General features: G+C 42.4%; 1 protein-coding gene and 1 long non-coding RNA gene across 4 annotated transcripts in view; one reads left to right on the top strand and one right to left on the bottom strand.

The window, feature by feature from the left end:
* LOC128351458 (uncharacterized) overlaps positions 1-14,291 on the bottom strand; it is a 31,970-nt gene extending 17,679 nt beyond the window's left edge. Inside the window, exons 1-2 of the long non-coding RNA XR_008319786.1 lie at positions 14,208-14,291; positions 9,316-9,457 (exon numbers count right to left, since the gene is read on the bottom strand). This is a non-coding gene — a long non-coding RNA (uncharacterized LOC128351458). The remainder of the gene's footprint in view (positions 1-9,315; positions 9,458-14,207) is intronic.
* The window catches only part of CFAP47 (cilia and flagella associated protein 47), a 503,999-nt gene that overhangs the window by 36,977 nt on the left and 445,018 nt on the right, over positions 1-22,004 (top strand). For all 3 annotated transcript variants that reach the window (XM_053311021.1, XM_053311022.1, XM_053311023.1), the window contains exons 12-18: positions 4,931-5,108; positions 6,562-6,658; positions 10,503-10,719; positions 13,679-13,923; positions 15,689-15,819; positions 18,683-18,805; positions 20,197-20,328. In XM_053311021.1, coding sequence (XP_053166996.1) covers positions 4,931-5,108; positions 6,562-6,658; positions 10,503-10,719; positions 13,679-13,923; positions 15,689-15,819; positions 18,683-18,805; positions 20,197-20,328 — 1,123 coding nt within the window. The remainder of the gene's footprint in view (positions 1-4,930; positions 5,109-6,561; positions 6,659-10,502; positions 10,720-13,678; positions 13,924-15,688; positions 15,820-18,682; positions 18,806-20,196; positions 20,329-22,004) is intronic.

Raw genomic sequence — 22,004 nt, forward strand, 5'->3', positions numbered from 1 at the left:
ACGGCTCCGGATGCGACCGTTGCAGCAGTGGTATCAGAATAACCTTCGCCCCAATATAGACAGCCAGAAGATGTGCTCAACAATCTGACAAGCAATATTGAAAACTTTACAAAAATTACAAAATTACAGCAGAATCTTGCAGGCTTCAGATGCCTGGGTGACTTTTGAAGCTTCTTCCTAGCAAGGAGGCAGGAAATCCTTTATTAGTCTAGATAAAGACTTTCAGATAGGAATGTATGACAACACTGTAAGTTCTGGTGCTGACGATAGGGATGCGCATGAACCACATTTATTTATTATTTTTCTGTGTAAACCGCCCTCAGCCATTTTTGCAAGGGTGGTATAGAAAATCAATCAAAGAAACAAACAAACAAATAAATGGATCATGCACTTGCGCATGCCTATTGTGTGTCTATGTGTTACATGACATAGGCTGAATAACCAAGTATTTTTTATAAGAATGTACCAGATGTTTGCTTTTGGAAAGGTCTTTTCTCTTACTTGTAAGTTAATTACAACATCTTTTAAAATGTCATATTATGCATATATAGGAGATCTCTGTTATTCGCTGGGGTTCCATTCTGTCGGGGTGAATAGTGAAACCATGGATAACTGGCATTAGGGCAATGGGAATTGAGGGGTTAGGTTCTTGAGGCAGTGGGGCTAAAGGGTGAAGGGGCAGAAGGGCTGATGAAAACAGGATGAAAAATGGACTGAAAGTGAGGGAAATTGGAAAATCTACCCTTTGACGGGAAGGGTCTCTTCTATGAGACTATGGATACCACAATGGAATCCATCAAAAAGACCTTTTCAACCTCTTTGCAACCATACACCTCCAAATACCACCAATTTGGCAGGAGACAATATGTGTACAAACAGATGGTTAAAAGGGACTTTCGGAAACAATACCAATATTTCAATAGAAAGCCCTATAACCAGAGAACAAGAAATACTCAGAACTCATGCCCAAAAACCACAGATTCGGGCAAGCAGCATTTTTTATTATCAAGACAGTCCATCAGACACCCTAGTCCAAGAGTCTCTACCGTCGACTCAGCTACTACCTTCCGTAGCTCCAATTTCAGGCTAGCTAGCATGGTGCAACATAACATCAGACCGCTGGGTTCTACACATTTCAGACAGATTATGTGATAGAATTCACATCCCAACCATGCTTCAGCAGAATCAAGTATTCTCCTGCTTCCCCACTTCAGAGGGAAGACGTTCAGCTCTCTTGGACAAAGGGGCGATATTGCCGGTTCGGTGGACAGATCAGTGGCGGGATATTTACTCCCACTACTTCCAGGTCCTGAAATGGGACGGAGGCCTACGACCGATTATGGCTCTCCAACAATTAAATCGTCATGTGGACATATGCACATTCTCATGATAATGTTACAGAGCATCCTTTCTCTCCTCCATGGAGAGGAGTGGTTCGTGACAGATCTCTGGGACACACATGTTGGGATGCAGCAAAATCACAGACAGTACCTCTGCTTCATGGTGGGTCACCAGGTTTTCCAATACAATGTTTTCCTGTTTGGTCTAGCGATGGCACCCCATGTATTCACCAAATGCATGGCCATGATCATGGCTCATCTCCAGTCGCAAGGACTAGTCCTCTTTCTGTACCTCGACAACTGACTTCTGATGGGAAGTGTAGAACAACAGTTAGCTTCTCATGTCACGACTGTGTTTCACTTTCTGAAAGACCTAGGCATCCAGGTCAACTGGGTGAAATCCAAACTCCAACCGGTAAAGCACATTGCCTATATTGGGCCATACTTGATGTGGATGCACAGCGTGCATTTCTCCCCCATGGAACATTTCACACAGATCAGAGACCTGATAGCGACTTTCCTGAAGTGCCGCAAACATAAGGCATACAGAATACAGAGGTTTCTGGGCCTTATGGCCTCATGCAATTCCACTATTCACTTTGCCAGACTGCTTCTGCGATGGCTGCAGCTTTGGTTTATGTCAGTTTTCAGACCCAACATGGACAATGCTCAAATGTGGTTAACAATTTCAGGCCCAATCCTGATGTCTCTCCATTGTTGGACAAAGGAGACCAAGCTTCTCAAGGGACTACCCTTCCAACTACCTGAACCATCCGCCTGGGTCACAACAGATGCTTCCATGCAGAGCTGGGGGGAACATTCTTGCTCAGGGACTGTGGTCCCCAAGTCAACGTCAAATGCACATTAACTTCCTGGAACTGCTGGCAGTATTCCAGGCCCTCAAGTCTTTTCAACTGTCACTAGCCGACAAGTTTGTGCAAATCAGCCTGGACAACACTACGGCAATCACCTATTTAAACTGGTAAGGAGGGACCATCTCCTGCTCCCTGTGCATGCTAAGCCTGCAGATTTGGAACTGGGCCATCGCTCAACAAATGACCCTGACTGCCATCCACATCAAAGGTGTAGAGAACACTCTGGCGGATCACCTCAGCAGGTCGCAACTCCTTCTGCATCAACATGAGTGGGAGATCAATTTGGCATATCTTCAACCAATTCTTTGGGCTTGGGGTACTCCAGAGATCGACCTGTTCACAATAGCATAGAACAAAAAGTGCCCCTGGTATTGCTGGAGGGCCGGCGGCTCCAGAGGGGATGGCTTCCATTTCCATTGGGGTCAGAAGTTCCTTTACATCTTTCCTCCTTACCCTCTGCTAAACAGTGCCTTGGCCAAAATCATGCAAGAAGGTACAAAGTGTATATTGATTGCTCCATGGCGGCCCCGACAACCATGGTTTCTCAGACTGCCAAGGGGTCTGACTGTCAAGGGGACTGTCAAGGGGTCAAGGGCTCCATGGCGGCCCCGACTACCATGGTTTCTCAGACTGTCGAGGGGTCACCACAGGCGCCTGCCTCAACACGAAGATCTTCTTACTCAAGAGGACGGCATGCTGCATTTAAAAATAAATATTTTTATCTGTGTACAGTTTTTATGTTTGTATTTTATATATTTTAAATCAGATTTGTTGTCATATTTTTAGCTTAATACTTTTAACTGTCATTTTTATTATATGTTTTTTAACTTTGGTAAACTGCCTTGGGATTGTTTTTAATGAAAGGCGGTATATAAATTTAACAATTAAAAAAAAAATCACCCTAACCTTAAGACTCTCAATCCAACCGCCTGGAGGATAGGCTCTTAAATGATATCCTCCTTAATGAACGCAAAGTATCCACATGGGTCAGTTATAACAGCAAGTGGAAGAGATTTTGATGCATGCACGGAGGCACGGGTTCTGTATGCACGGAGGCACAGGTTCCAATCGACCTCTGCCTCTTCTCACCAGGTGCTTCTATATCTTATGGCCTTGTAACAACAAAAGTTGGCCAGTGTCTCTATCAAGGTTCATCTGGCTGCTATCTCTGCTTGGCATCCTGGATGGAATGGGAAGATGGTCTTCTCGCATCCAGACTGAAAAAGCTTCTTAAGAGGTCTCAGCAACCTCTATCCACCTGTTAGAAGACCCGCTGAACAGTGAAGCCTGTCCCTTGTCTTATCTGCTCTAACGGAGCCTCCCTTTGAGCCCATGGCAACGGCTTCTCCTAAACTTGTGGCACTAAAGACGGCCTTTCTCCTGGAAGCTTGGAGGGTCAGTGAGCTAAGTGCTCTCCACATTGATGTCCCCTACATCAAATTTCATGAAGACAAGGTGGTACTTCGCCTGGACCCTGAGTTCAGACCTAAAATATTTACTGACTTCTTTATCAATATTGACATTGTTTTACCTACCTCCTTTTGCAATCTGACAATGGCCCTAAACTATTCCTTTCACTCTCAAGATGCGAGACAGGCTCTCCTTTTCTACTTGAAATTGACCAAACCCTATAGAAAAACAAAGTGCCTCTTTGTAGGGTAAAAGGGCAGGGTGAAAGGTCACCAGGTTGCCAGACAAAGACTCTCCCGTTGGATTGTGGAATTCATCTTTCTGGCCTACAAACATCAAAAAGTGGACCCCCCTAAGACTATACAGGCCCACTTGACCAGGGCTTATGCTACCTCTGTGGCCCATATGGCTGGCATCAAGCTCAAGGACATCTGCACTGCAGCTACCTGGTCCTCTGAGATTACTTCTGTCAAGCATTACGCTTTGGACCTTAGCAATGCAGTTCAGGCCAATTTTGGCAGGGGTATGCTCAAAAGAGTATTACTATAGCATACTTCACCCTCATCCAGACTAACAACTTGTTAGTCACCTATTCTTATGGCTGTAACAGATCACGATCTAGATAAACAGGTTGCTTACCTGTAACCATTGATCTGGTAGTGATCTGTTGCAGTCATAAGACCTGCAGTATGTGAAGGGACAACTCTTTATAGAACACGCACTGGTACCTTACCTTGTTGAACTGTGGACTGGTTCCATGAGATGATTGCATCAAAATGTTGGTCCTTCAGGAACTGAGGAGAAAACGCTAGCCCACCCAAGTGCTCCATGTGTGGAGAGTGGGGCTAAGCACTTTGAGGGGCTAGTCATTTTTGCCCAAATGGTCGTGCGCAGGTGCAGAACCCATTCTTATGACTGCAACGGATCACTACCAGATCAATGGTTACAGGTAAGCAACCTGTTTATATGAACATAACATGCCAAGAAAAGGAGAACGAGAGAAAGGAAAAGAAATTTAAAAAGGAAAAAAGAAACACTTGCTTCTGAGAATATTTCTTCAAAGCATAAGCAATTATTTAGTTGGACCAAATTGCTGGAAATTCCTCTTTATGGAATTTCTGTCTCTCTCTGTGTGTTAAGGAGTTCAAATGCTGACAAGGAACACACATCCATTCTCCAAAGTTACAATTCAGGAGTAAATTTATACAATGCTGTATAATAATTAAAATACGTACTAGAAATATTGCAATGTCTTATAGCAACAGAACTTAGTTTTACTTTCTTCTCCATACTTCCACTCCATAGGATCTTTAAAACGCTTAATAATCCTGTGGACATTGGGCTAAATCCAGCATCAGGATTGAAATCTCCAAAGGTGAAAGTTTCCCACCCAAGGAAAATGGAGGAAGATACTGCTTTTGTAATTCAAACTAGTCTTTTAACTAGTCAAAAGCTAGAAGAATCTAAATCTGTAACCAAAGAAGTAAGTTAAATTGTTAAAAAAATGTTAAAATTGCTGGAATATAGTATATAGCTTGCTTATAGATGTTCAAAACATAATGGGCTTATAATGTGTAGACATCCTAACTACTAAGTTATTTCCTCTGATACACTTGCAGCCTGATCCTGTGCATGATTACTCAAGAGTAAGTCCTACTTATTTCAGTGGGATTTCCCTTCCCAATTGTGTATGGGTTTGTCTCATTTCAAGTTGCAGTCTCCTATTTCCTAAGAGCAGCAACATGTAGAACTTCAGGCAGGCAAAACATGACAGTATGCTGGGGGCACTGTGTAGAGTTCAGAGGTGACACAGTGCTGCAAACTGTACATACTGTCTATATAACAGTGATGGGGCTGAAGTGAAGTGGAAGTCTGTGTCTATGGAGAGGAGAGGATTGCTGGTCTTGTGGTAGCAAGCATGATTTGTTCCCTTAGCTAAGCAGGGTCTGCCCTGGCTGCATATGAATAGGAGACTAGAAGTCTGAGCACTGTAAGATATTGCCCTCAGGGAATGGAGCCGCTCTGGGAAGAGCAGAAGGTTCCAAGTTCCCTCCCTGGCATTTCTAGGATAGGGCTGAGAGAGAGAGATTCCTGCTTGCAGCCTTGGAGAAGCCTCTGCCAGCCTATGAAGACAATACTGAGCTAGATGGACCTATGGTCTGAATTAGTATATGGCAGCTTCCTATGTTCCTATATCCCCATTTTCCTCCTGTTTATGGGAGGAGAGATGGTTTTGTGATAGCAAGCATGACTTGTCCCATTAACTAAGCAGGGTCCACCCTGGTTGCATATGAAAGAGAGAGTAGAAGTGTGAGCACTGTAAGATATTCCCTTCAGGGGATGGAGCCGCTCTGGGAGGAGCAGATGGTTCCAAGTTCCCTCCCTGGCTTCCCCAAGATAAGGCTGAGAGAGATTCCTGCTTGCAACCTTGGAGAAGCCGCTGCCAGTCTGTGAAGCCAATACTGAGCTAGATCAACCAATGGTCTGACTCAGTATATGGTGGCTTCCTATGTTCCTATTTCTGATTCTGTAGAAGGGATGAGGGAGAGAAAAAAAAAATCAAGTGTAGAAGACAGCACAGAATGGATATATAAGAGGCCAGGAAGGAAAAAATTGTAGAAGATTTTGGTGTGAGTTTAAAGAAAAGAGGGAGTTTTTGTAGGAAGGAAGCAAAGAGCAACTGAAGATGTCCACACAGTGAAAGGAATACTGTATATGTGAGAGTGGGAGGGGGAATGAGAATGCAAGGTAGCTATGATGAAGTCAGTGAGAGTCCTCTAGTGATAATTCTACAACCTGCTTTCTCCCTTGACCTTTCTCCCTTCTTTTACTTACTTCCATGCATGGTGAATAGCTTGATACAATGTTTATACATCTGAACGAATGTTTAATGTAATTTTGTATATGTATGCTTATTCTCTTGGCCATTTTCATAGGTTAGTGATGGGCTTAACCCTGTACCATCTTCTCCACAAGAGGTTGAAGACTGCAGTTTAATTTTGACATCGAAGCAGCTTCATCAGATATTCATTGGTAAGGTTCTTCTTGCTGGTAAGATCTTTTTTCTACCGTAAAATTTTTTGTTTTGCAGATGCTAAACATATTTGCTTGAAAATAACTATAATGTAGTTATACCTTCTACTGAAGCAGTTACAATAAAACCTTTAGAAGGAAAAAAGTCTTCTGAGAGGCCTATGTACAAAGTCTGTGAAAATCTGATATTTTAAAATTTAGATGTTAAGTATTCTCTGAAAAACTACTTAACATTAAATATTTGGTTAACTAAGTATTCCTTATTCTCCTCCATCTAATTTATCTGTATTGTATGTGTTTTTGCCAGCTAGATATTCTGATGACAGAACTGTATGTTTACAAAATATTATACATAAAGCATTGTAAATAAATATCAGTTGGAGCTACAGTTGTCCCTCATCAACCATGGTTTTCCCAATCACGGATTTGAGTATCTGCGATTGGGAAAATGAGACCTCTTCCGCCAATTGTGACTTGAGTACTTGTGGTTTGCTGAGGTTTTCTTAAAATTTGGCCAGTTTTTAGTGGGTTTTGGAGGGCTCATTCTTGGGGTCAGGGGGGCATTTTGGGGGTTGGGGGGGCCATGTTCGGGGGATAAGTTTCTTACAGTAGTTTTAAAACTGCCACTGTGGTGGTGGCATAGTGGGGACCGCCGTGAGAGCTCCACCCACCTCCCAAATGGGTGCTGGAGGCGGCGGAGAGTCGAGTGCTGGGAGATGGCGGAGACGTTGTGAAAGAGCTCTTCACATAGGCCTTCCTTCCTCCCAAATGATACAGATTGGGCCAATTTCAGCCCATTTTGGGCCTCTGTTGTGTGCGCAGAGGCCCCAAATGGGCCGAAATGGGCCCGATCTGTATCATTTGGGAGAAAGGTGGGCCCAAGTAAGGAACTCTTTCACGCCATCTCTGCCGCTGCCTGACTCCACAGCGCCTGTTTGGGAGGCAGGCGGAGCTCTCGTCACAATCCCCGGCCGTTATGCCACCGCTGCACAGTGGCAGTTTTAAAAGTAAGAACAAGAGATCTAACTCCCCCCACTCCAACAAGCCCTATAAAGCTTAATCCTCCCTTGGGGTGATTTCCAGGGGTTGGGGGGGATTATTTCTTCTTTTTACTTTGTTTTTTGGTCGCGATTCCCCTAACCCTTTTCCCAGTTGTTCTCTATGTTGCCCCAACCACGAATTCGCCAGCCACAAGGTTTCCCTGGAACAGAAACCTCATTGTAGGCGCGGGACAACTGTATATCTTTAGGGAGACTGTAGATTGCTCATTTAGAATTATTGATGTTATACCTGGAATTACTCAGGTACACATTCCTTTGTAAATTAATTTGAAGGAAAGAATGTGTTTATAGAACATGGGACACATGGGTGTTGTAAAGAAGAAATTGCTCTAAGTCCTGTGTGCAGACTTCAGGGTCTCTTTCAAGTACTGGACAAAATCAAGATGTAAGAGTGTTATCAGACCCATCAAAATCTCTTAACAATTCCATTAGACCACCATGACTGCAGCATCCCGTGTACACACACAATTGCAGCCCATATTTTCTGTATTTGTCATCTGCTCTTCAGGGAACTGAATACATTTTATTGCTGTATTTATTTGTTACATTTTTGTACCACCAAAACAGGTGTATCATAGCGGTTTACACAAAAATAAACATTAAAACCAAACAAAACCGTTAAAAATAGTTTAAAATAGCAATAACAGTTTTTGTCATTTAAAATAACAATAACAATAAAACCAACTGATGCCCACCCTGATGCCCATCTCAAGTCCAGGGAGGTGATTTGTTGTTATATTGTTTTATAACAACTTAGTCTCCAGGTTCTAGAATTGGTTCACTTTTTAATTTTTCATTGCCACAATATGATTACTTATTACCCTGCTCTCAGTACTCAGCACTTGGTTATGTAGCCTCGCGAGCGCAGGATAGGCGTATATGTTCAAATATATACAAATATACATTTCTATATGTATAAATGAAACAAAACGAGGTGTAGAACAGAAAATAAGAACAAGCTTATTGTTTTCAACTGATTTGGAATAAAGATCTCTTTAAAGCAGGGCATGCAAACATCTCTACAGAGTTGCTAAGTTTGTTAGCTGTTTAACTTTCTGTGGTTTTTCCAAGATAAAATGTAACGTTTAGGGAGGTCATATAACTGGGACAGAGCTAAATAAAACTTGGTTTGCAGACTTAGTGAATCAACTCAGACTTTCCTGTCTGTCAAGAGGAGGTTTCACTTCTGGGCACCTTTCACATTTAAGGTTTCTTTCCCAGGCATAACATTCCTACTTTTATAGTACTGTCCCAGTGTACTGCTGGTTCCACAGTCTCCACACATTCACCAATCAAGTCTCACACAAACCCCTGAACAAACTCTTTGCTATGCTTTGTCCAGCCTCTCACTCCTAATACTTAGCTCCAACTACCTCCAACTCCAAATGCCTTCTCCTAACCAACTGTCTTTATTTAAACCCCTTCTGCCAAACAGTCTGTGCCTGGTTACTGTGGCAACACACACTCTCACTCACACACTCTCTAGCTCCTATATGTAGGTTCCATCACATCAACTTATAGCTAACCAAATGCTTGCTTAAATAAATGCATCTTGAGAGCTCTTCTAAAGGCTGCTAGAGATGGTTAAGCGCTTACAGCAACAGGGAGTTCAAAGGCCCAATCCTGAGTCGATACCAGATGAGCTGGAGCCAACCACAGGTGGACGTCTCCAGAAGATCTTTATATGCATTGGGGGTCCTGAAGCAGAATGTGCGCTCTTAAATTTTGTGAGCAAACACTAGAATGAAGAGGCAAGACACAAATTTGAATACAAGAGGGTTAAAACTTTTATGAACATAAATATCTGCAATGGATAACTAGTATGTTTTATGTATTATCTAATTCATTTCCCCAGTGTGGGTGACGCACACACACACACTCTCTCTCAATATGTATATTGGAGATTCTTCTCTTCCCAATTCACTACAGTATGTGGACAGCCTGACTTAAAGCCCAAGTGAAATCTCTAGTACTCTCCTTTCCTTTTCCTAACCTACACATCTAAAGATAAGGAGGTCTGGCTGAATTCTAACCAAGTCATGAATCATGAGTTGGTAAGGCAAGAGGCCCCATAGACTTTCTGGTTCCTGTTCCTCTTGGGCTAAACTAGTCCTAAGAGGCCAGTCTAGGGATAACCCCTGCTAATTTGGCAAAGCGGCACCTTTTAGCATGGTGATTCTCTTTATTTAGCAGGGGGAGAGTAACTGGCCCTATCCACCCCCAGCACAGTACCTCCAGTGACTGCTGCTGGTGTCTATCTGATGTTTCTGTTTAGATTGTGAGCCCTTTGGGGACAGGGATCCATCTTATTTATTTGTTATTTCTCTGTGTATACAGCTCTGAGCCATTTTTGAAAGGGCGATATAGAAATTAAATAAATAAACTTACATGTGATACCTTTGAGTGCTCACCAAAATAATTTTAATTTAAATCATTTTTCTTTTGCTCACAATAGCCCTGCTAGTTCTGACCTTTCATTTATTGCCACTAACCCACATCCCTTTGAGGAGCGGGTAGGAATGTTCACAAGCTGTTTGTGCACTCCCTTGTGGGACGGGAGGGGTGCCTTTGAAAAAACAGGTAAGGAGCTCCTTACAGGAGGGGGCAATGGGAAACCCCTCTTGTATTCTACCAAAGAAAACCACAGGGCTCTGTGGGCTCCAGGAGTTGAAATGGACATGACGGCACGCTTTACCTTTACATTAGTGCTACAAATATTGTTGTTCTGCAGTTGAATTTTCTTTCTTTATAGCTGATGAATATTGCTCCTGTTTTTCCTCCAGGACCCTCCACTATTAACTTTGGAGAGGTTTGTGTACATTCTACATCTACCAGAAAAATGCATATCATAAATAATCTGCCCATGCATATCTGGATACAAGTAGAAATAAACAGCGAGGAGCTACAACAGACCAGCCCTTTGTCTCATGTCATGCCACCTCTCACAAAGACTGCTATTCCAGTTGTGTTTGAGACTGACACATTGGGATGCTTTCGAAAGTAAGATTTCTCATTTGATCCTGTGTTATCATTTGGAATGCGTATATGCCACTTTTCAACAAAAATGTTTTTCAAATTGGTTTACACAGCAAAGGAAGTGAAAAGCTAGTTTGCTGTCCCAAATTGTCCCCCATACCAACAATGAGGGAGGCTTGACTGTCAAGCATGTGGGACAGGGCCGCCTTAAGTTATTCCCCCCCTTAGTTATTTCCACCACCCCCAGGAGAGAATGCTCTCCCGGTGGGCATCCGTTCCTTAGTCTCCATCACAGTTTTTAGAAAGCAAGTGAAATCTTGGCTTTTTATCCAAGCTTTTATAGGCGTGTTGTTTTTGTTGCTGCTGCTCTGTATTTTATGGTCTTATTGCTCATGCTTTCTAAACTCTTAATTAGATTTGCATTTTGATATTTTATTGTGTATCTGTTTTATAGTCTTGTATTGTTTTAAATGTTTTGTAAACTGCCTTGAGATTGTTTTAATGAAAGGCGGTATAAAAATTTAACAATAAATTAAACAGAGACTCATAATCTAAAAAGAGACATGAGGCAGCAGCAGCAGCTAGAAAAAAAACTGCTAAACTGAACAGGGATGGTTTATTTTAGGGGCATTGCTCTGTACGTAAAAGATCTGGGTCCTGGGCTCACAGGACCTGGCTGAGCCCCACAGCCTCTCCCCATTGATAATTATACCTTTTCACGCTGTCTAAAGGAATCCAACATTCTCTTCCATTTTTAAGCCAATACATCCTTGTTACATCTGGTGGGTTTTGGCCAGAGGCATTGTCAGGGTCCTATTATGGTTAGGACCTGGACAACAGTACTTGTTTTACTTTGAAATTTCCCTCCCTGTTGCAATTACTTATTGTAGCTGCTTTGCCACTGTGTGAAATTCCTGTGTGTGTGACACTGTGCATTAGTATCTGCCCTCAACTTTTCTCTCCCCCTTTTTTGGCAGCACAGTTGTTTAAAACAGAGTTTCAGGGTGGGTTAACATGCCCACTCATGGATTTACAGGGAAACCTCGCTATTTGCAGACTCTGCAATTTTGCTTATCTGTGGGTGTCTAATTGACACCTGTTTTCATTATCTGAGGATACAAAAGCGTTAAAAGCCATGTACCTGCTGTTTCTAGGAGGCCAGAAGTGACAGCGGCAATCAATTCCTGCCGCCATTTTGTCTACAGGAACCATTTTGTGGCTCATTTCTGTCTACAGGAACCATTTTGTGGCTCATTGCTTTTTAAAAAATGGATTTTCCCTATGATTCATCACAGTTTTGGGGAGCATCTAGAGCTTTGGGGGGCATTCCTGGGCACATGCTGACCCTGTGGAGCACAGTACAATGAGTAATTGTGCTTTTTAAATTGCTGTTTTTTTTAGCCCTTTCCCTCAGTTCTGGAATCTAACCTTCAGTTTCCCATAGGCATAATGCCTCGTTGCTCACGGAAGGGAACCCTTACAAGTAATGAGGTTTGATTGTAGTTTAGAGTTTTCATGTCCCCCTGTTAACTTGACAAAGAGGCACCTTTTAACATGGTGATTCTCTTTATTTAGCAGGGGAAGAGTAACTGGCCCTATCCACCCCCAGCACAGTACTTCCAGTGACTGTTGCTGGTGTCTGTTTCTTTTTTGATTATGAGCCCTTTGGGGACAGGGATCCATCTTATTTATTTATTATTTCTCTGTGTAAACTGTCCTGAGCCATTTTTGGAAGAGCGGTATAGAAATCTAATACATAAATAATAAAAATATGAGTTCTGATCAATTAATATTTTGCATAAATTTGCATATAAATGCAACTCATGATTGTGAAGCATAGTTTGTAGTGTGTGTGAGAGAGACAGTAGACATCATCCTAGGCAAGGCATTCTCTCCGGTGTAAAAAAGAGGAGGAATGCCTCTTTGAGGATGGCAGTTGCTGCCTGCAGTTTTTATAAGAGCTTGTACTGATTTTTTAAATCTGTTGCCTGATTCACTTGGGGCCTCTTTTAATAATCAGAAGTTTCTAATCAAGTAACCTGATGAGTTAATTGATTAAACATTGGAGTCCTAGAAATTTTTAATTACACTTTAGCTCCCAGAAAAATAGAGTACACTATTGTACAAAGCTGAGTATTTTCAGAAGCAGCAAATATTTGGTCACAGCTAACATACACGGTATTAGGGATGTGCACAAAACAAGTTTTGCTGGTTTGGCTTGAATCTGAACCGGATTGGAGCCAGCCTGGTTCAGCTTTGGCCTGGTTGAGCCAGACCCTGTTCGAGTTTGAACTGAGGTGGTTGGATTAGCACAAGGTATACTAGTAAAGGGGATGATGAGGATTCCCCTTTACCAGTACAGGAGCAGGGGGGCTGTCCTAAGTATAGTGGGGGTGGGAGGGGAGTAAATCTGTATTCACAAGAATAAGCTGCGGCTGTGGGCGGCAGCCCGGTTCATGCCTCTGTGCATGCATGGGAGCCATTTTAGTGACCTCCGCGCAAGCACAGAGGCCATTTGCGTGATCACACAGAGTGTATGGTCATGCAAATCGCCTCTGTGCATGCACGGAGGTCACTAAAACAGTCCTTGTGCATGTGCAGAGGTCCAAACCGGGCTGCTGGTGGTCTGGGCTACTGGGGAGACTGGTGGGGAGTGCGCGCGTCGTGGCTTGTACTTGGGAGTACAAATTTACTCCTCTTCCACCCCGTCTGTACTTAGGACAGCCCCCTGCCCTTGTACTGGTAAAGGGGGAATCCTCACCAGATTCACCTTTACCAGTATATCTCTGAACCAGCTCGCTTCGAACTGGCTGAGGCCGGTCCACTTTAACTCCGAACTCATTGAATGAGCTGGTTCAAAATGGAGCTCATCTCAAACACCCCTATACAGTATGTCACAGGATGTGCTTTTAATTAATATGTTTTATATGATTGCATAGCTTAATAAAAGCATGTGATGAGGAAACTATTTTCTGTATTACAGATCTTTCATCTACACAATAAACAAGCATCACACTGGGCATGTGTTAGTAGTAGCAAACATTGTCCCTGTTGCCTTGGAACTATCTGCAAGAGAGCTGACTTTGAATCCTTCCTTTAGTTTCCTGGCAGAAACTGGATTTAGAGCAACAGTTACATTATACAATCGCAAAAACTACCCTGCTGAATTTACGTGGAAGCCCATAATCACAGATAAAGGAATGGCATTTTCCATATGCCCAGACAAAGGTGAAGTGTATTATGTGATTAATCCAAACAATGAGCAAATCATGCAGTGAGAGATTGTTTAAAATATGTCTAATGTTAAAATACTGTAGGGGGGGGAAAGGCACATCTGCCACTGGGTAGCCCTTCTTAAAAAGAAAGATAACAGATGTGAATACATTTGTTGTTGTTAAGATCTTTGGTTTATAATATATTTACATGTAAAGTTAATTGGCTGACATCCTGACTAAATTACAGTACTATTCGGGAGTTACTCTAAAGGACTACTAAATTTCAATAGGACTTACTCTAGTAAATTTAGTTAGGGTGGTGGTTATTTTTATCCCACTCTTCTTCCAAGGAACTCAGGGCAGTTTGCATGGTTCTCGCCCTGTCTATTTTATCCTCACAATACTTCTGTGAGGTAGGTTAGGTTTGACATATGGTGACTAGCCAAAGGTGAGCTTTATGACTCGACAGGGATTTAACCCATGTCTCTCCAGTCCTAGCCCAACATTCTAAGTATTATGTTACACTGGCTTAGCTACACAGCTGACAAACTGTTAAAAATTAGGGCTTTCAGTGGATTTAAAGAATCTTACAGTGCTATTCTATGCATGCTTACTTAGAAGTAAGCCCCACTTTAATCAGTAGGGCTTACTCCCAGTTAAGTGTGCATAGGGCTGCATCTGTTGACATTCTGTATGCAGGGTCTTAAAACAATTTTCTCCATGAATATAACCTCCTATAAGGACTAATAACTATTCCATTCTCTCTGCCTCTCCACTCTTTCAGTATATTCTGCAGCCTTTCAGCATGTCTCTGAAGTAACAGCCAATTATATAACCACTCTTGATCAAGTATCAAATAGGGATTCTAACCTAGTCTGCATTGCTAGGTAGACTTCTTTGGTTTCTCTACTTTCTTGCCCTGGCCCACCATGCATGCCAAATAAATGCCTTTTTAGCCCCTAGGAAAGCAATGACTGGATCCCATGTACAACAATCAATAAAACAGACTTCTTAGCTTTTGATGTAACTGCCTTGTAGTATGGGTAATGGAGTATTTATTGGTTTTTGTTACTGATTGGGCTGGCTTAGGCAAGAAGCTATTGGAGAGCTGTGAGTACAAATGACAAATGCATCAGAGGATCTTTTAAAGTACAAGTTGGCTTTGGGATATTGTGAGATTAATCAAGGCCCTATAATCAAAGTAGAAAAGCTCATTTGACCAATCAGTTTAATAAATCAAATAAAAGTTGCAAACCTATTAAAACTTTATTTTTCTATTATATATCAGTTCTCATGTTTTGTAGCCCAAAGACTACAACTACAGCTATTTATGTACTGCTTTTCAACGAAAGTGCTCCAAGTGGTTTACATAGGAAAATAATATCAAGAAATAATAATAATAATAATAATAATAATAATAATAATAAAATATGCTTTCCTGTCCCCAAAAGAGCTCACAGTCTAAGAAGAAACACAAAGGAGACACCAGCAACAGCCACTGGAGGAATGCTGTGCTGGGGTTGAATAGGCCAGTTGCTCTCTTTCTTGTTCCCTCTGCTAAGTATAAGAAAATCACCTTAGGTGCCTCTTTGGTCAGTTAGTAGGGATTGACCAAAGACTAATAGCATTTCTTTATAAAGTACATCTATGAACTGGACACTTGGAGCTCAGGGTTTAAGCTATGTTTTCTAATTCCTGTTCACCCTCTATCTTTACACTTTTAGCAGTCTTTTCTGTTTAGGCTGGTTGTGTATTGTCTTCTTTCTTTTTGGTATTAGGCACTGTAGAAGCCTGTAAAGACCTAGAGTGCGAAGTGGTGTGGCATCCAAGTTTCTCTTCTCCAACAACAGGAGAATTTGACTTATGTGTGCATCAAGGGAAAACACTTAAACTAAAATGCCTTGCAAAGGTAACAGTGTAATGTTTTACTCTATGGCTATTGTTTTTTTCTAGTTTGCCTTGGGAAAAACTGTGTGATACTAACTCTAGTTTAAAAAGACAACTTTCATTTAAACAAGTGCAGTAAAAAGAGATCTGTGATTAAACAGAGTGAACTATTGAATGTTAAATGAGACTCAGTGGTGCAGATTTCCTAAGGCAGCATTTCTGCTAAAAGAAACAGTGTGGATTCCTGTGCCTTCTTTAAACATGGGCATTGGGGACAAAATCTTCAGGTGACTTCTGAGGCCTGGTGCCCCAGGAGGGCTTGCAGCTGAATCCAGACTCACTGCTGCACAGAAGTAGCCAGTAGGGATGTGTATACGGAACTGGTTTGAAGGTCCTTTATGGGCCTCCGAACTGGTTTGATTAGTGGGCACTTCCGCTGGTTTGTTGGCGGGGAGGGGATCCATCTTTAAGGGGAGGGGAGGGTGCACTTACCCCTCCCCCCACATTTCCCCCGCTGGTGCTCCGTTTTGTTAAAGTCCCTGAGGGTGGCAGCGTACCTTCCTGCCACCCCGTGGCTGGATCTCCTGGAAGTAACAGATGCGCCCGTGCATTCCCGCCTGCAAGTATGAGTGCTTGTGCCCAGCACACGCAGGCACGTCAGTTACTTCGGGTTACTTCTGGGAGATGCGGTGACTGGGCGTCAGGGAGGTATGCTGCCACCCCAAGGGACTTTAACAAAATGGCGTGCTGGTGGGGGAAATGCGGTGGGAGGGGTAAATGCCGCCTCCCCCACCCTTAAAGATGCACCCCCCGCTGTTGAAACACCCCTGCCTGGTTCTGTGCACATTCCTAGTAGCCAGTGCCATCTGTCATCTCTTTCTGACCTGCATGGCTACCTCTCTGAAGGAGGAGGAGGAGCCACTACACGGGTATGCCAAGCTGCTCATGTATTCTTAGAATGTCAGTGTTTGACTTGAAGAGGCACCCTTGAACAGATTTCCCCCATATTAACACCTGTAGTAACTTCAGTGACCAGGGGTGCCATGAGGCACAGACTTGGGGGCCCAGCTCTGTGTGCCCACTCTCCTGAAAATATGCTGAAATGATTTTTTTGGTTCTTTTAGTGCCTCAGTAGCCTTTTATACGACCAAAAGCCCAGAGCCCAACGATCACACGTTTTAAAGCTTAAAAGTTTTATTCAAAGACTTGAGGCATATAAAATGGTGAAATGTAGCAAAAGATACATGAAATGTAAATGTAATAGATACATCAAAATACAAGAATAAACAAAAAATGTTTTGCATAGCCTGAGTATGGTCTCTCTGGTAGAGTCTTTTTATAGCACACAGCAAAATGTTAGATTTTCCATTTATTTCATTTTCCAGTCCATTGTTCCCTTTTCAGTATGAGCTTCCATAGCCCAAAAATATAGGCCATAGTAACATCTCCTAGAGGGCCCCATTATTTTCCCCAAGGAAAAAGAGGGCCCCTCTTATATTTTTGAAATGGAGTTCTGAAATTTGGCATAGATGTAGGACAGGTTATTAGGACTCTGTTTATTGATTTTGAAGCTGATCAGTTGGTTTTTTAAATGATTTTAAAATTATTTTCTTTTAAAAAAAAACTCCAAAAAGTCTCATGAGTAGCTTGTTTCATGGTAGAAAAATACAAAAATGTCTGGAACTGAAGCCACCTTCCCCTGCCTCTTGGACCATCATTCCACCCCCATATGAAGGGACCTGCTCATTGTATTCATTAAAAAGGGTAAACTTTACCCCACTCTTCTCTCCCTTGTGTCTCTCTGAAATGGCTTGTCCTCAAGTTCTAAAAGTGGTCTCAGATGTAGGACAGGTTAGCAGGAGTCTTTGTATTGATTTTGAAGTAGATTGGTCAGTCTGCTGATTTTTTGAATTCTTTGGGAATTTTTTTTTAAAATTCTCTTTCATGGGATGTGGTGGTGGTAGCCACCAGCTTGGATGGTTTTAAAAGGGGCATAGACAAATTCATGGAGGATTTCTATCAATGGCTACTGGTCTTGGTGGCTATAGGCTACTTAAGTGCTCAAAGGCAGGGTGCTTCTGAATACCAGTTGCAGGAGACCAACATCAAGATAGAGTGCATACCTTCACCTCCTGCCTGTGGGCTTCCCAGAAGTATCTCGTGGACTACTGTGTGAAATATGATGTTGGACTAGATAGGCCTTGGACCTCATCCAGAAGGGCTGTACTTATGTTCTTATTGTCACCACTGTTTTCTGTGCAGCTCATAACCCAGACTTCTCAGCTTGCATTATGTTCTTAAACTGAGCCCACTTGAGGCAGCCTCTTCCATTGCTTGGTATTCTTGGCCTCCATAGCCCTATATCCTCTGCTGTGTCTGTTTTTGGCCTTTCCAAACATAGGTTAATAGTTTTTTTCTATCAGATTATGAGGTATTCTACTGGAATGAGAAAATATAGTCAAGCGGTGGCGGCGGGGGAGCAAATACACTATGTGTGTTAGACTAATGATGGAAGAGGAAGAGAAGGAGAGTATCAGTGGGGTCATAATTCACTTTTTTCCTATACAAGTTCCCAGTTGCTGTTGCATATCAAGCATATTCTGCTAAAAATTCTAGTAGCAATTTAGTAGTTTCATACATTAACTTTCAAGTGAAATAAAACAGATGTTTCTCTTTTACTGCACAGTGTCATGGGGTCGGTGGTTAATTTCTTGAGAACATAATTCTTCCTTTTTTTTTTTTGCATCCCAAGTCCGAAGTTGGATGTTTTATTCATGCTCACAACCTTGTCTGGCTTCTATAAAGTCACAAGAGAATCTGCAATGTGTTTTGTAGAATGTGCATAGATATTTTATTTATTTATTTGCTTTCTTTCTCAATATTAGCTTGGCTCCACCAGTGTGCAATTTAAGGAACAAAGGATCACCTTCAACTATGCTCCTCTACATTTACCGACCTTCAAGACAGCCATTCTTCAAAATGTGGGACATAATCATGCATACTTCCAGGTAAGGCATATGCTAAAGGAGATAACAGATTGGATTCTTTTGTACAGCTCCTGCATCCAAAATCCAAGTCTACCCAAACACTGATGCAGAAGTGAACAGAGAGTGTTCTGTCAGGCCATGCTCCATCAGGGCATGAGGCAAAAAGGAGGCCAGCACTTTCTAATTATGGGGAACTAAGATAAAGACCTAGCAAACTGAATGATGTCCTAGTGGCATGTGGCAATGTTTGCAATACTAATCACCTGGTCAGCAGCACTGAAGAGGCTGTGACCAGCTCATATGAAGCAGGAAATACTGACCTTGTAATTGTCAGTATTTCCTACATTATGTAGTGTAATTTACTACATTAAATACTGTAGTGGAGAAGCAAGAGATTCTTAGGGAAAGAAGCAGGGCTGGCTTTAGGTGTCAGGGCTTTCTTGGCAAATTGCTTCAGGTGTCAGGGCTCTCTTGGCTTTTTTTTTTTAGCAAATTGCCCTCCATGGAACCTCTTTTACCTGGGTGGGCTAAAATAGTCACTTAACCACCCTCATACAACGATAGGAGCAGTGAGTTCTTTTGAGGGTCCTGGGTTCTGGGCAGCTGCTGAAAAATACCTAATGCTAGCTTGGAAGGATGCTCAGGAAGAATCACTTACCTCCCAGAGAACTTCACTGGAATTCCCAGTCCACATGAATAGACAGGTGCAAAATCCAGTCCTTCAGTGCTTACACCGCAACCTCCAGCTGTTGCTTCTTGCAATACAATAATTTGATTGGGATACTGGCCCTAGAGGTAGATACTTCAGATACATCTGGGCAGTCCAGTATCATAACCCCTGCTTGCTGAGCAAACCCCTGTTAACTGAGCAAAGAGGCACCTTTTAAAAGTGGTGATACTCTTTATTTAGCAGGGGGAGAGCAACTGGCCCTATCCAACCCCAGCACAGCACCCCTCCTATGGCTGTTGGTGGCTTTCTTATGTTTCTTTTTTAGACTGTGAGCCCTTTGGGGACAGGCAGCCATTTAATTAATTAATTTCTGTATGTAAACCGCTTTGGGAACTTGGGTTGAAAAGTGGTATATAAATACTCGTATTTGTATAGCAGGGAGCAACCCCTATAGCTTCCAGAACAAACAGTCCTCGGGTCTTATTTTGGGAGTTGAGTTTTTCATCCTGGTGATCCAACCCTTGGAAAAGGCACCTCTGTTGTAGAATGGTTGATTTTAAAAAGATGTTGTATAGAAATATAAAGTTGAAAAGTAAAAGTTGGCAACATGTTCATGGTAGTGAGAGGAATGGTAATGTAGTTCTTGGCTATATTTTATAAGGTGGTAAACAGGGAGGTGTATTTCTTTACAGAAGAACTCCTAGAATTTAAGTTTCATCATAATACTTATTTGTATTGGCAGGTTGTTGATGCCAATCCTCTTCCTGGAATGATTATCATGCCTTTTCAGGGTGTAGTACCTGTGGGAGGCCGTACTGAACTCAAAATCTACTTCACACCCAATGCGATAATGAAATTTGATACCAGAGTAGAGGTATAGATATTTAAATAGCAATCTAGAATCTTTTCTTAACTTTTAAGTTAACTGTATTTTAATATGCTAATCATTTCTGTGGTGGCGCTTGTGAAGCCTATGGCACTGATTGCCTGAGTCAGTGTGAATTCATGTGATGTTTGCATTTTGTTTGCTGAAGACATGGAACGTTCAGCAACAGAATTTCTGAAGCAGTCCCACTTTTTTGAGCATGATAATCATGGGCTCTGTTTGGGAAAAAACTCCTGTACTTCTATAGAGACAAGAGGAGCTATAGGTTAGGACTGTGCACATCAGAAAAAAGGGATATCAGACATTGGAAAACCTTACCCCCACCCCCACCCCACCCAAGATGCAGCCGAATGCGGGGCAAGTGCCCTAATGTGGCGGTGGTGGGAGTCCTTTAACTGTGCACCCAGCACTGGGTCAGGGGCTGGGCAGTGCAACGATTTTTATGAGAGGTGGGGAGGGGCACCCTGGGAAGCCCGCACACTTGCTGGGAGGACGCGTGGGCTTCTGGGTCTGGTGGTTTCATTCAGAGCTTCTTCTAGGGAGGAGCAGTGAGTAGAACTACCAGACCAAAAAGCCCACGTGTCCTCCCAGCAGGTGTGTGGGCTTCCTGTTGCTCCCTGCTCACCCCCCACAGCCCTGAAAATTGCTGCATTGCCCAGCCGTCCCTGTTCCAGTGCTGGGCCCACAGTTAAAGGGCCCCCACTACCACTGCATTACTTGGAGCACTTCCCACATTCAGCTGCCTCCTGGTGGTGGTGGGTAGGGATTTTCGATGTCAAAAATCTGTTTCAGTCCTACTATATGGACATGGGAGAGAGACTATGGAATGGAAAGCTGAGTGGGGAAAGGTTCCAAAAGGCAAGCAATCCAGAGGAGGGGTGACTAACAGAAAGGGGGAAATGGACTGGAAAATGGGCATATCAAGAACCATGGTTGGAGAAATCACAACTTGTGAAATCATTCTCCAGCAGTGAGGCCTAGAAGTAGGAGAGCATTGGTTATATTTCATGAACTGATCTGAACTCAACCTCTCGAATCTATCAGGGAGAGAGAGGTACTCCTGAACTCAAGTGCTTAGGAAGCCTTACTCAGTAATGTGTGACAGGATAGCATGAATGATGATGGCACCAGATTTTGCTTTTTGGCAGCTCTGCTCTGACTAAGGAGTAGCCCAGGCTAAGAGTAGCTCCAGACCTTACCTTGTATCTGTATATCACAGATGGACTGCAATGGCATTGTTTTTAATATTTATTTTTATTTAAAAGTTTATCTTCTAGCTCTTTGCAAGTTTCAGTGTGGTTTACAATAGACCCCCAACCAGCAGGATAATGTACACACTGCTCTCTTAAATAGGGCATCGACAATTTAACATGGCATTTACAAATAAGTCACAACCAATCACTAAAGCCACCATAAACTATTAAAAGCATTTTAAGCCTCTGGGACTTAAAATTTTCAGCACAAAACTTCTCTATTCTCACATTTTACCTCAGAACTTCTCTATTCTTATCCATTGTAATATTTTCTTTGAAAAAGCTATTACTTTTAAGAATGTCACATTTTGATTTTTTTTTTTAATGCAGCGTCATTACTTGTAATTTGCTGTTCAGTTCAAAATAAGTCTTTTGATATGTATGTGTGACTTTCGGAATGCTGAGCCAATG

The sequence above is a fragment of the Hemicordylus capensis genome, chromosome 3, assembly GCF_027244095.1.
Source record: "Hemicordylus capensis ecotype Gifberg chromosome 3, rHemCap1.1.pri, whole genome shotgun sequence".
Lineage (NCBI taxonomy): Eukaryota > Metazoa > Chordata > Lepidosauria > Squamata > Cordylidae > Hemicordylus > Hemicordylus capensis.